This window comes from Octopus bimaculoides, chromosome 3 (genome assembly GCF_001194135.2).
Source record: "Octopus bimaculoides isolate UCB-OBI-ISO-001 chromosome 3, ASM119413v2, whole genome shotgun sequence".
Classification (NCBI taxonomy): domain Eukaryota; kingdom Metazoa; phylum Mollusca; class Cephalopoda; order Octopoda; family Octopodidae; genus Octopus; species Octopus bimaculoides.
The window spans coordinates 75,716,163-75,729,386 of NC_068983.1; the positions used below are offsets into that span (position 1 = coordinate 75,716,163).

General features: G+C 37.1%; 1 protein-coding gene across 2 annotated transcripts in view; it reads left to right on the forward strand.

Moving 5' to 3' along the window:
* Positions 1-13,224, forward strand: part of LOC106880789 (protein OS-9) — an 86,931-nt gene that overhangs the window by 28,444 nt on the left and 45,263 nt on the right. For both annotated transcript variants that reach the window (XM_052966226.1, XM_052966227.1), the window contains exons 2-6: positions 2,465-2,638; positions 3,309-3,372; positions 5,251-5,336; positions 7,580-7,687; positions 11,578-11,779. In XM_052966226.1, coding sequence (XP_052822186.1) covers positions 2,465-2,638; positions 3,309-3,372; positions 5,251-5,336; positions 7,580-7,687; positions 11,578-11,779 — 634 coding nt within the window. The remainder of the gene's footprint in view (positions 1-2,464; positions 2,639-3,308; positions 3,373-5,250; positions 5,337-7,579; positions 7,688-11,577; positions 11,780-13,224) is intronic.

The following is a 13,224-nucleotide window of genomic DNA, read 5'->3' on the forward strand; positions in this document are numbered from 1 at the left end:
TATATATATATATATATATATGTATATCATCATCATCATCATATGTCTGTTTTCCATGCTGATATGGGTTGGATGGCTTGACACGAGATGGCCAGCTGAAGAGCTACCCAGGCTCCATGTCTGTTTTGGCATGGTTTCTATGACTGGATGTCCTTCCTAACAACAACCACTTTATTGAGTGCACTGTGTGCTTTTACATGGCACTGGTATAGGTGCTTTTTACATGCCATTAGTACCCACAAGCCCGCAAGGTTAGAATTGCTCAGCCGAAGAGTGATGTAGGGGACATGCTATATGCAAGGACAACCATGATTTGACTTAATCTGATGTGTCTTCTCAAGCACAGCAAACTGCCAGAAGTCTTGGTCTCTTGTCATCCCCCCCTGTGAGGCCCAACGTCTGAAGGTCCTTTCTCACCATTTTGTCCCATGTCTTCCTCGGTCTGCCTCTTCCACATGTCCCCTCCACAATTAGAGATTGATGCTTCTTGATGCAACTGTCCTCATCCATACACATTACATGACTGTACCAGTGCAGTCTTCTCTCTTGTGCACTACATCTGATGCCTTGTATATCCAGTTCTAGCGTAAAACGAGCCAATGCTGAAACAATGTGATCAGCTCTTCAAATGCCTTGAAGTTTTTGCAATTTCACTGTGCACGTTGGAGTATGTTTGATTATGTTGTGGTAGCTCACGTTATTACAAAAGATAATTTTATAGGATTAAATTTGCTGACTGTGTTGGATGGAATGCCTTGTGCTATTTATTCTGAGTTCATATCCTGTTAATATCAACTTTGTCTTTTAAAATTGATTAATCAAGTATCAGTACAATATTCAGGATAATTCTTTTCTCTCTCTCTCTCTCTCTCTCCCTCTCTCTCTCTCTCAGAGATGTTTCACAAGTTTAGACACTCAAACCCTTTAGCATGTAAAGCAGCTAGATCTGGCTAAAATATTCCACCTGTATTATGGTCAAATTGAGTGGATCTGACCTCTCACATCAACCTTACAGTATCATTCTAAAAATTAAGTGTTACCTCATCAAAATCTCAAAAGCTACAAGGTAATGCATAATTAATTCGAAACCATGAGAATAAATACGCATTAGTTTTGTCAGAGAAATCTGAGTGTTAAAGGGTTTTTAAAGAGTGTGTCGATTTGTTTTGGTGATTATTGTAGTAGTTTAGCCCCAGATCAGCCTCGACTGAGTAAACCTTTGATGAAAAGCATTCCAATCATGACCATCTGATCCTTATCTCAGGCATTGCATATCTGGGACTGCATTATTCAATATTCTGTTGTGTCTGGGGAGAGTCATTTTCTTATTGTGCCTTAAAATTTAACACACTCACCGGTAAAATTTCCACTTATTTCTAAAAATAAAAATAAGAAATAAGTGGAAATTTTAACAGTGAGTGTGTTAAATTTTAAAGCACAATAAGAAAATGACTCTCCCCAGACACAACAGAATATGCTTCAACACATGAAATCACATAAAAAATCTTGCAAACCAAATCCCAAAACGAAATTATTCAATATGTTCTTCCCTTTTTTAAAGATTAGTATAATTTGAGTGATATTTGGCAAGTTGCATAACGAGAGAAGTCACTTAGTTGGTGTTCCTGTTTTGGTGACTTAAATTGGTTGTTTACAAAAATCAATATCAGTTTCATTTTTCAGTCACTGTATTCAAGTTAGGTTTTAAATTAAATGTCTGAAACAGATGTTTTTAGTCATTACAAAACCTACTTGCTGATTAAACCAGTTTGTTATTTATAGCGGAATTGTCGAGGATGCAGTTTATCCCAGTAATTTTTATTTATGGATGTTCACTTACTTTCTTGTTAGTGTTACAGTGCACCACAAATCAGTACAAATGAGATGCATGTGTATAGACTTGCACATACATAGTATAATATAAACTCATCATACGATATGCAGATGCACATTATACTTCCTTCTCCTTACATGTCAATCAGAAGAGATAATACAGCTTTAGTGTCAAAGGCAGTACTGCTTTCAAATTAGAGAGAGAGAGCCTAATGCTTAATGTTGTGTTGCATGATTCTTAACAGTGGTGTGTTAAGAACCATGTCTGAATGGGTAGAACTTCTGGTGGTAAATCAATGTTGTGTAGTAATCTGCTTGTTTTTATATTCCTGTTATAGTTACCATTAATACATATGGTGTGACTTTTGCAGATAGTGTTGCCTTTGGGTCTTGGGTTGTAACCAGCTTGAACACTCCAGTACTTATTTTTTTTAAAGCCTGGTGCTTATTCTATTTGTTTCTTTTGCTCAACCACTTGTGATTTTTTTTGTTTTTTATGGAACCAATTATTCAATGCTACAACTAATATGAACCTCTGATTGTACCTAAATTTTGTTTTATAATTCCACCTGATTTGTTTTGATGATTTAAAAAAAAAAATTTATTTTCTTTGTTTTCTCTTGTTTTGAAGGAAACCCTACCAACGTCAGTTCATCTGAAGTCAAAGTATGGGCAACAGTATCACTGCAACTACCCCGATCATCATGAATATGAAAAACAAACTGAAGATAATGAAAGAGTTGCCATGGAGACTGGCATTCCTGAACTACTGAAGCCATTAGCTAATAAGTCTTGTTTATATAAGGTGAATTATTAAAAGAAAAACAACTATATATTGAAAATATATCTCTGTTCTTGTTAGAGTTACTGTTTCTAGACAAACATTATCAAGTCGATAGTTAATGTTTCTAGATAAGTATTATTTTGCTAGTCTTTGCCCTTGTTAGAGCTAGTGTTTCTAGACAAACATTATATCTGATAGTTTTTTTAGAGCTAATGTTTTTAGACAAGAATTATCAGACCAATAATCTCTGCTATAAATATTATCAGTACAATAACCTTTGTTCTTGTTAGAACTCAGGCTTCTGGTTAACCATCATTTGTCTGATAATCACTCCTTGATCGAAAATATTACTGCAATGACCATCCAGTTTTTCTCAGGCATTATGTATTTGATACTACATTATTCAATCTGGTCTTAGATATCATAATTTTTAGGATGATTTCATTTAAAAGCTATTTGGCTGCTATTTTCAGCAAGTCAAGGAACCATATAAAGGCTGTACTAATTATAAAGTTATTGACTTTTATTAACCTGTCTTTGGATATTGATAATATTTTTTGTATTACATTTAGTTATGAAATTACTCCACGTCTCTGAATGAAAGTATTGCTTTGAATTGTGGGGAATTTATGTTGTTAATTTGATTGCTTTTTCTCTCAGATTTACTAATTTTGATATTCTTTGATTTCAGACAAAAGATTGGTGGACGTATGAATTCTGTTACGGCAAATACATCCGGCAATATCACCTAGAAGGTCTTTATTACTGTTATTTCTTTAAATCATATGTCTTTATTATCATATGTTTATGTAATAATTATATAATTAATAGTGGCCTATGAAAGAAACAGCTAATGCCCTGGTGATTTATATATTAAAATATATATATCATATATTAATATATATATATATATATTAAAATAAGCAACAGGATATCAAGTAATGATGCAGTATGACCGTTTCAAGCGGCTCCATTTAATTGAACAATGCAATCAATTTAAATGCAGTGCCATCTTCAGTTACACAAATAAATAAATAGAATTCGAGCTGTGCGGATAATACCGGACTGACTTGGAGCTTCAGCTTAAGTATCTAATTCAACTGAATCTCAGTTATATATATATATATATATATATATATATATATATATATATATATATATATGTGTATATATATATATGTGTGAAGTCTGATCGATAAGTATCCGGACTGTTGCCATAGTAATAAAGCTAAAGCACGCAGAATGAATCCACATGGCACAGATTGACCTTGAACTCTGCTGTGCATGTGCTCTAAGTTTTAATGTTCTAGCTCACTTCTGTTGTTTACAGCAGTATTTGGAAGGAAGGTGTGTAACATGTGATCGACGCATTGACCATGACAGAAAAAGTTGCCATGGTGATACTTGCTCAGAGGCCTATGCAAAGTTGCAGAAAGTGTATGGTGAGTTATCAGAGGATGTGCAGATTAGTTATGGTTCAGTTCAGTCTATTATCATTAAAGATTTGGGTATGAGACACATGTCTGCCAAGTTTGTGCCAAAGCTGCTTTCAGCTAACCAAAAAGACACACCGGTTTCAGTTGCACAAGATCTTGATTGTGTCAAGAATGATGAAAACTTTTTGAAAACTTTGCATAGGTCTCTGAGCAGATATCGCCTTAGTGGAGAGAGAGAGAGAGGGAGGGAGAGGAAGAAGATGGTGATTATGAGACAGTGGGGGTGTTTTACCTCCATGTTACAGGGAAGTGTATATAGCGAAGTGGACTGAAAATTGGAGAGGGTGAGTGGATGGGTGAGTTTATGAGAGTGTGAAAGGAGAGTGGAAAATGGCAGATGGAGGGAATGCAGCGAGTGGGCATAATTTGAGGGAAGGGGATAACGGATAAGAGAAAGAAAAAAAAAATTTCGAAGTGCAGTGACAACTGACCAAATCTTGCTTCTGTTGCCTAGCTACAGGACTTGATTAGATTATAGTTATAGCTTCAAGTTAATAGTACATGCAGTTGATGAGAATCCTCAAAATATGAAATAACCAACCGTTTCTAAGTTTCTCAGCTATTTTTCTTTTTACACTATATCACTGCATGTATTAAGAAGCAACTAAATGGAAGAACACCAGGAAGAACATCCAGCTGTAAAAACACTGCCTCAAAGAGTCTCATTCAATGTATTTCAGCATAGAAAAGAAATCATAAAAATGATGATGATTATTATAAAGTCACACCAATATGTTCAATAAATATTTATTTAACCCTTTAGCATTCAGATTACTTTGTTAAATGTAATGCTTACTTATTCACATAAAAAATAAATCGATACTGTGTCATCTTGTAGCTTTGCGATTTCAAAAATGTGATTGTTTGTTTTTAAAATGATTTTAAGGGTAGGTGTGAGAGGCTGGATACGGCCAGTTTAACTGCTAAAGGGTTAATCTTACCACGTTTGCTATTTAATTGTTATTTTATGGGATTTTATATTAATTGACAGTGTTTCACTTTGAATATTTTCATTAAAACTTTGGAAGAGTACATTTTTCTCTGTTTAAAGAGCTTCGTTTTGTTTGCTTATTTTCCTTCCTTTGGTCATTGAAATGGTATTTGTTAACCAATATCTAATGCTTCGCTTTTTTGAAGGTAACCCTATTGAAAACCCTCCACAACAATATACCTACTTAGGATATTTTGAATCTGAATACAAATGGGAAAACAGAACTAATGAAGTATGTATATTTTCACCTGTCCGTTTATTTGAAAACATTAGATATTGATTTCTGACATAAGCACAAGGCTACAAATTTGGGTGATAGAAATACTTGATGGTAATTATAATACCAGCTGTTGACTGGTATTTTATTTTATTGATGCTGAAACATTAAAAAGTAATGTTAACCCTCTCAGGCCTGTGTCCACTAATTGTGATATAAAATGAACAGATAATTAACCACTAGCCTTGCTTTATTTGATAAGTTTAAGGTAGACTACAGAATTGAATTGTACTATTCTAGGAGCTCCTGTTTTGTTTTTAAGGACCATAAAAATAATTTCTTTGTAGAACCTTCCATTAGATTAATTAGCTCCTCCAAATCTGATATAGACCACAATAGTCAGAAGTTATGGAATTGAGTCATTTCCTATTTTACTCTTCCCATAGCCATTCAATGTTTAAAAATGTCCCATTACATTTTTATAATTAAATATTATTAGGAATTGTATTAACCCATTACCTCCCATAATTCTATTAACTGGAATTTTTTCATGAAATTTTGATTTCTAGCATAAAACAGCCTTAGAAACACGCTGGAATGATCAAAATAACATTTCAAAATAACATTTTAAATAGAAATAAGCGAGATATTGGGTGAAAAATTAGCAAACCTCATTTGAATATCAGAGAAATATACCTAGTAGATATAGCAAAAAGGTTAGATATGTGTAAATATTGACAGATAATTACGAAATTTGTAATTTTTAAGTGATCTCATGAGATCACTGGTAGGTAATGGGTTAAAAAAATTCTTCAAATATTTGTGTATTGTAGAAGTATAACCAGTTTATAGTACATAAATCTTAACTGCAAAATCTTACATGGATCCCCAGGTGTCACATAGACCTCCACCCCAGAGGTCACATAAACCTCCAGGGGTTATATGGGTTATATGTAGAGCTTGCTTGTTTGTATACCTTGCAGTTGGCTAGACACTGAAGTGGAGTATTGTTGTACATTGTTGTTTGTGGCCTTCTTTATAGTTTATTTTGAATCTCCCACTGATCAGGCACACTTACATAACTCTGAAGTTCATTGCCCAAGAGTGTTGTACTTACTATGTTAGTGGTCATACAACATGGCTGTATATAAGAAAATTGACACTAGGGACGAATGGTTATTGTTTAATTTCAGGTCAGTTCTGGTCCACCAGGGGATCCATGTAAGATTTTGCAGTCAACTGAGGTCAACTTTGCCTTTCATACTTTTGGGGTTGATAAAATAAGTCCCTTTTGAGGACTGAGATAGATGTAATCAACTTACTCCCTCCCCCGAAATTATTGGCCTTGTGCCCTAATTTGAAACCAATATTAAAACTATATATTAGTATGCTGGACAAAATGCTTAGCCATATTTCATTTGTTGTTACGTTTCTGAGCTCAAATTTTGCCAAGATTGACTTTGCCTTTCATCATTTTGGGGTTGATAAAATAAGTACCCATTGAGGACTGAGGTTGATGTAATCAACTTACATCTTCCTTTGAAATTACTGGCCTTGTACCAAAATTAGCAACCAATATTTAGTTGGGTATGATTTGAGGGAAATTTAGCATCTGTTTCTAGTAGATTTACTGACTGCCTAGAAGCTCTCTCACCAGTTTAGCAGAGGCTTCTATATTAGATCACCTGAAAATTATTATTATTATTGTTGTTTAACCCTTAAGGCAACTCTTATTAAGCAGACCTATTATAAAAGGCATTCCAACTATGACCACATTGTCTTTTTGTGTATATAGAACTACATTCATTATTGTGATCATCATCGTCATTTAACGTCTGCTTTCCATGCTGGCATGGGTTAGACAGTTTGACCGTAACTGGTAAGCTGGAGGGCTGCACCAGGTCCCATTTTGCTTTGGCCTGGTTCCTACAGCTGGATGCCCTCCCTAATGCCAACTACTCCAAGAGTGTAATGGGTGCTTTTTATATGCCACCAGCACATGCCATTTTCATAACACTGGCAACGACCTTGACTACAATTTCACAGATGCCATTTACATGATACTGGCAATGGCCATACACACACACACACACACACACACACACACACAGATGTGATGAAAATTTAGAGACTGTTTCTAACAGATGGAACATCTGTGTAAGATTTGTCTATGATGTCCTTCACATTTTATTGTTTGTTTCCTGCAGTAATTTTATGCATAATTTTTTTCTTCTTCTCTACATCCTTTTTCTTTATAGGAGATCATATTACGGAACAAATACCTGCAGAATCGATACCACAGCCAGTGGTATGTGAATGGCAGCAGATGTGACTTAAGTGGAAAAAGTCGCCGGACTGAAGTGCGAGTATGTATGATGATGATTATTATTATTATTATTATGATAATTATAATGATAGCTGTTTTAGTTTAACCTCAAGTCAACCCTGGTTGAGCTGATCTATGGTTAAAAACAGCCAAACCATGACCATCTCTTTCTATTCTCAGACTACTTTATTCAATGTGATTCTACCTTTCCAGCATGGTATAATACAGTGCAGTTTGAGAGATTTGGTTGCTATTTCTAGCAGTTCGAGTGACCATGTAGAGCTTTTGTTGTTGGCTTGATAGCTTAATAGTTATTAAGTTGATCATGTAATCTAAGACATTTTGTAGCCTTAATAAGTTATCTCCCTTCCATAGCTGTTCCTTCCAGTCCAAAACTATATGTAATTAAGTTGCATTGATCAGGTGTATCTCTTTAGGAACGAAGCTGGAATGCTCCACTCGATGTGCAATGTCAGTGTGTATGTGCGGCAGAACATTAGTGTATTGAGGGAAAAGTTGGGCATAAGGGGAATTATATGCAGTGTGCAAAAGAGGAGACTGTGATAGTTTGATCATGTGATGTGGATGGATGAGAACTGCTGCATAAAGAAATGCCAGTCACTTAAAGTGCAGGGAAGTTGTGGAAGAGGGAGACACAGGAAGACATGGACGAAGTTTTGAAGGCTGATCTCAAAACATTGAACCTTATGAAGGAGGTGACAGAGCACCAAAATATGTGGTATGTTGTTGTACTTGAGAAGACCTGCCTGCCACAACAGAATTGAGATTCTAAAACCAAGGTGCCACGTAAAAAGCACTGGTGCTGGTCCCACTTGTGCTGGTCCCACTTGTGATGGTGCCACGTAAAAAGCTCTGTGGAGTTGTTGGCATTATGAAGGGCATCCAGTTGCAGAAACCAAGCCAAAACAGGTTATGTAACCTGGTGTGGCCCCTGGCCTTAGCAGTTCTTGTGAAGCCATTGAACCCATGCCAGCATGGAAAACGGATGTTAAATGGTGATGAGGATGTTTGTAGTACATATCAGAGCAAGATAAACTGAATCGCTTTGAAAATTTTGTAATCTGATAGTTCAGGTTTTTGTTCCTTGTCTGATATTGAGGAACAGAGGGGTAAAAGAAGTGGTTTTTGTAATAACACAAGTATTAGCACTACTTTTTTCTCTATTCCTTACTGACAGATAAAGGGAAGGGATCAATATTTTTGAATTCTTCATGCCTAACAGCAATTAAACATATTAAGCTCTTCCAAGACCTCTCCTATTGATTAATCAGGTCAATTACCAGTTTCTTAGGAAGTGCAGATCACTCACCAGTTTCTGAGAAGCTTGGATTTTACCCTGTTTATAGTGCAAAAACTTTGATTCTGAAGGAGAGCTATTGCTATGCATGTGTATGTTTGTGTTTCCTTGTCTTGACATCATGTGATGATTATAAATGTGTGTCACTGTCATACATGCAGTGTCATTCATTTCCTATATTCTGTGAGAACATTTCTGGCCATGGGGAAATATTACTTACCTTGCAAACAGGTGAGGGTTGGTGTCAGGAAAGGCATCCGGTCCTAGAAAAAGCTACCCCAAATAAGCTTCATCCGACCCGTGCAAGCATGGAAAAGTGGATGTTAAATGATGCTGCTGATGATATATGAATATATATGTATGTTGTGTATAGTGAAGAAGTTCACTTCTCAGTCATGGTGAAGAAGTTTGCTTTGTAGTCATAAGATTCTACTGCATGGCATTTTGGGCAAGTATCTTCACTATAGCCTTATGTTGACACAATCCTCTTGTGAATAAAATTAGATGTAAAATGTGAGGATATCTACTGAATGGATTGTATTTGTAATTTAAAGGTCAACTGACTTTGCTTCGGAATTAAATTCAAGGAGTGGTTGGCCTACACTCTCGGAGTGGTTGGCCTTAGGAAGGGCATCCAGCTGTAGAAACTCTGCCAAATCAGATTGGAGCCTGGTGTCACCTCCTGGTCCACCAGTCCTCAGTCAAATCGTCCAACCCATGCGAGCATGGAAAGCAGACGTTAAACGACGACGATGATGATGATGATGATATTTACTGAATTAATACTTAGGTTGATTGAACAATTGGAGTACTCGTCAATCAATGGAAATTTATTTACTTAGTTATTACTCTGTTTATTAGCTAGCTAGATAGAGAGATAGATAGATAGATAGATAGATAGATAGATAGAGAGAGAGAGAGAGAGAGAGAGAGAGAGAGAGAGAGAGAGAGAGAGAGAGAGAGAGATGTTTCTGGATCAGTGAAGAACTTCAGACTGTTTAGTGTAGTGTCTGTTGTTTGCGTAGCTGTTTTATATGAAGTACAGCATCTGTTCTACAGATGTTGCTGAGTTCTCTCTGTGCACTTTTTTTAGTGCTACGTCAGTGACTTCTGTTCCTTGGAGCTGGCTAGTTTTGTGGTAACCCCCATTTACACACCCTCAATTCGCTTGTCTCATCTCTTCTCATCCATTTTGTGTTTAACCCCATATCCCCTGCATTAGTCACTGTTTTCAGTTCTTCCTCCCCATTATATGCCATGATTTAAGAGGAATGTTAATGGCATCAATCTGAATTTCAAAGGGCCCGTGAAGACCAATGACACTGTTACTTCTGCTAGACCTAGTTAAAATAAAAAGTACACATGTAGCTACAGATATAGTTGTGTGATAAGAAGCTTACTCCCCAACCATGTGGTCTTGAGGTCAAGCCCCATTGCATGGCACCTTGGGCAAATGTCTTCCACTTTAACCCTCTGTTGGGTAAAGCCTTGTGAATGGATTTTGAAAACGGAAGTGAAATATGTAGAGAGAGACACACACACACACACACAAACACACACACACACACACACACACACACACACACACACACACACACACACACACACACACACACACACACACACACACACACACACACACACTTTTTGTAATTACTGAAACTTGTGTAATTGACATGTAAGAGAAATAGTAAATCAATGTCTCTCCCTCTCTCTCTCTCTCACACACACACACACACACATCTATATTTGTGTGTATGTGCATGTGTTTGTCCTCACACCTCTATTTGACACCCTGTGTTGGTTTGTTTATGTTCCTGTAACTTAGCAGTCCAGGTAAAAGCAACCAATAGAATAAGTACCAGATTTAAAAACTAAGTACTGGGAGAAGTTGTTTCTCTAAACTCTTTGAAGTGGTGCCCCAGCATGGCCGCAGTCCAATGACTGAAACAAATAAAAGCTAAAAGACATGCTCATATGTGCACGTATGCATGCACACACACTCATGTATGTATGATGTATTCTTTTATTCTTTTCAGCCATTTTACTGTGGCCATGCTGGAGCACCGCCTTTAGTTGAACACATCAACCCTAGGACTCATTCTTTGTAAGCCTAGTACTTATTCTATCAGTCTCTTTTGCCGAGCTACTAAGTTACGAGGACGCAAACACACCAGCATTGGTTGTAAAGTGATGGTGGAGGGACAGACACAGACATACAAACATATGCACACACACACACACACACACACACACACACACGACGGGCTTCTTTCAGTTTCCATTTACCAAATCCACTCACAAGGCTTTGGTTGACCCAAGGCTATAGTAGAAGACACTTGCCCAAGGTGCCATGCAGTGGGACTGAACCCTGAACCATGTGGTTGGTAAGCAAGCTACTTACCATGGAAGTTATGGATAATTTATACATGTTGACTTTATTTCCTCATACTTGTAGATTTAAAATTATGCTGAAAAATAAGGCAGAGTGTCAGAATAGGTACACTGTTTTCTAATATACTAGTCATGAATAATTCACCTAAACTCTTCTTCTTTTTAAAGAAAATTCTGAACCTTTAACTTAAGTGAGAAATCATTTCTTTAACTTTCAGTTTATGTGTGAAAAGGACATCATTGATTATATTGAACGTATAGATGAACCTGAGACGTGCGTGTATATGTTGACAGTGTACACTTCAGTTATTTGCCACCATCCTTATCTCAAACCTCCAACACCCAACAAACCTGTACCAATTATATGTAATCCTGTTCTGGCCCAAGATCAGTTTGATAAATATTTAGAACACAAGCAAAGTAAGAAAAAAATTTTCATATTTATATTGATATTTCTGTTTCCAATGAAGGATTTTGTTCCCACTTCATTAACAATGTTTTGTAATTTTAGATAAATTTTTGTCGTTTCAGTCGATATAGATATTACACACACACACACCTGCATGCATACATACATACTGCACTGGTGCTGGTGCCACATAAAAGCACCTAGTATACGTTGTAAAGTGGTTGACATTAGGATGGGCAGCCAACTGTAGAAAATGTCAAAACAGACAATGGAACCTGGTGTGGCTTCTGGCCTTGCCAGCTCCTGTCAAACCGTCTAACCCATGCCAGCATGGAGAACAGATGTTAAATGATGACGATGATGATATATATTTATACAATGGACTCTCCTGTCGAAGACGACGTATGAGCGTTCAACTTTTGCCAAATGATTTCCACAAATGATTTGTTTATATTGATCAAATGTGTGTGCTGTACATTAGCTCACTATCTCCATCAAATCGATGTTGTCTGAACAGGTGCACCGTGTACCATGTGTCATGTGTTGAAGTGATCACAGAGCAACACGAGATGAAATGTTTTGCTCAAGAAGACAAAGCACCACCTGCAAACGAAACTGTCATGGCACCTGTGCCCAGCATTGCCTTTCTGGCACTTGTGCCGGATGGCACGTGTAAAGACATTCAAGCGAGATCGTTGCCAGTGCCGCCGAACTGACTCCCGTGCAGGTGGCACGTAAAATACACCATTTTGAGCGTGGCCGTTGCCAGTACTGCCTGACTGGCCTTCGTGCTGGTGGAACGTAAAAGCACCCACTACACTCTCGGAGTGGTTGGCGTTCGGAAGGGCATCCAGCTGTAGTAACTCTGCCAAATCATATTGGAGCCTGGTGTAGCCATCTGGTTCACCAGTCCTCAGTCAAATCGTCCAACCCATACTAGTATGGAAAGCGGACGTTAAACGGTGATGATGATGATGATGATGATCTCACGGTTGTGAGTGCAACACATTAACCATTAGGCCATGTGTCCTTTATATATAGTGTATGTGTTAGATTAAAAGTCGACAGTCTACTCTGAGATTTGCACCAGGGTGGACTGTTTACATGTATCACATATCTATCCCACCTACCCAATGTTTTGAATTCTATATTAGATGTTGTTTGTGCTATTTTACAAAATATGCTTTCACTGTATTTCAAAACTCTTACATTAAAATAAATGTATTTAAGACAGTGAGTTGGCAGAATCGTTAGCACACCAGACAAAATGCTTAGCAGCATTTCTTCTGGCTTTTTATGTTCTCTGTCCATTTCAGATCCTGCTGAGGCCAAATCTGCTTTTCAACCTTTCATGGGTCAGTAAAATGGAGTACCAGTCATATACTGGGGTGAAGGTAATTAACTAAACTGCCCCCACTGCTCCAAACTGCTGGCCTTGTGCAAAAATTTGGAACCA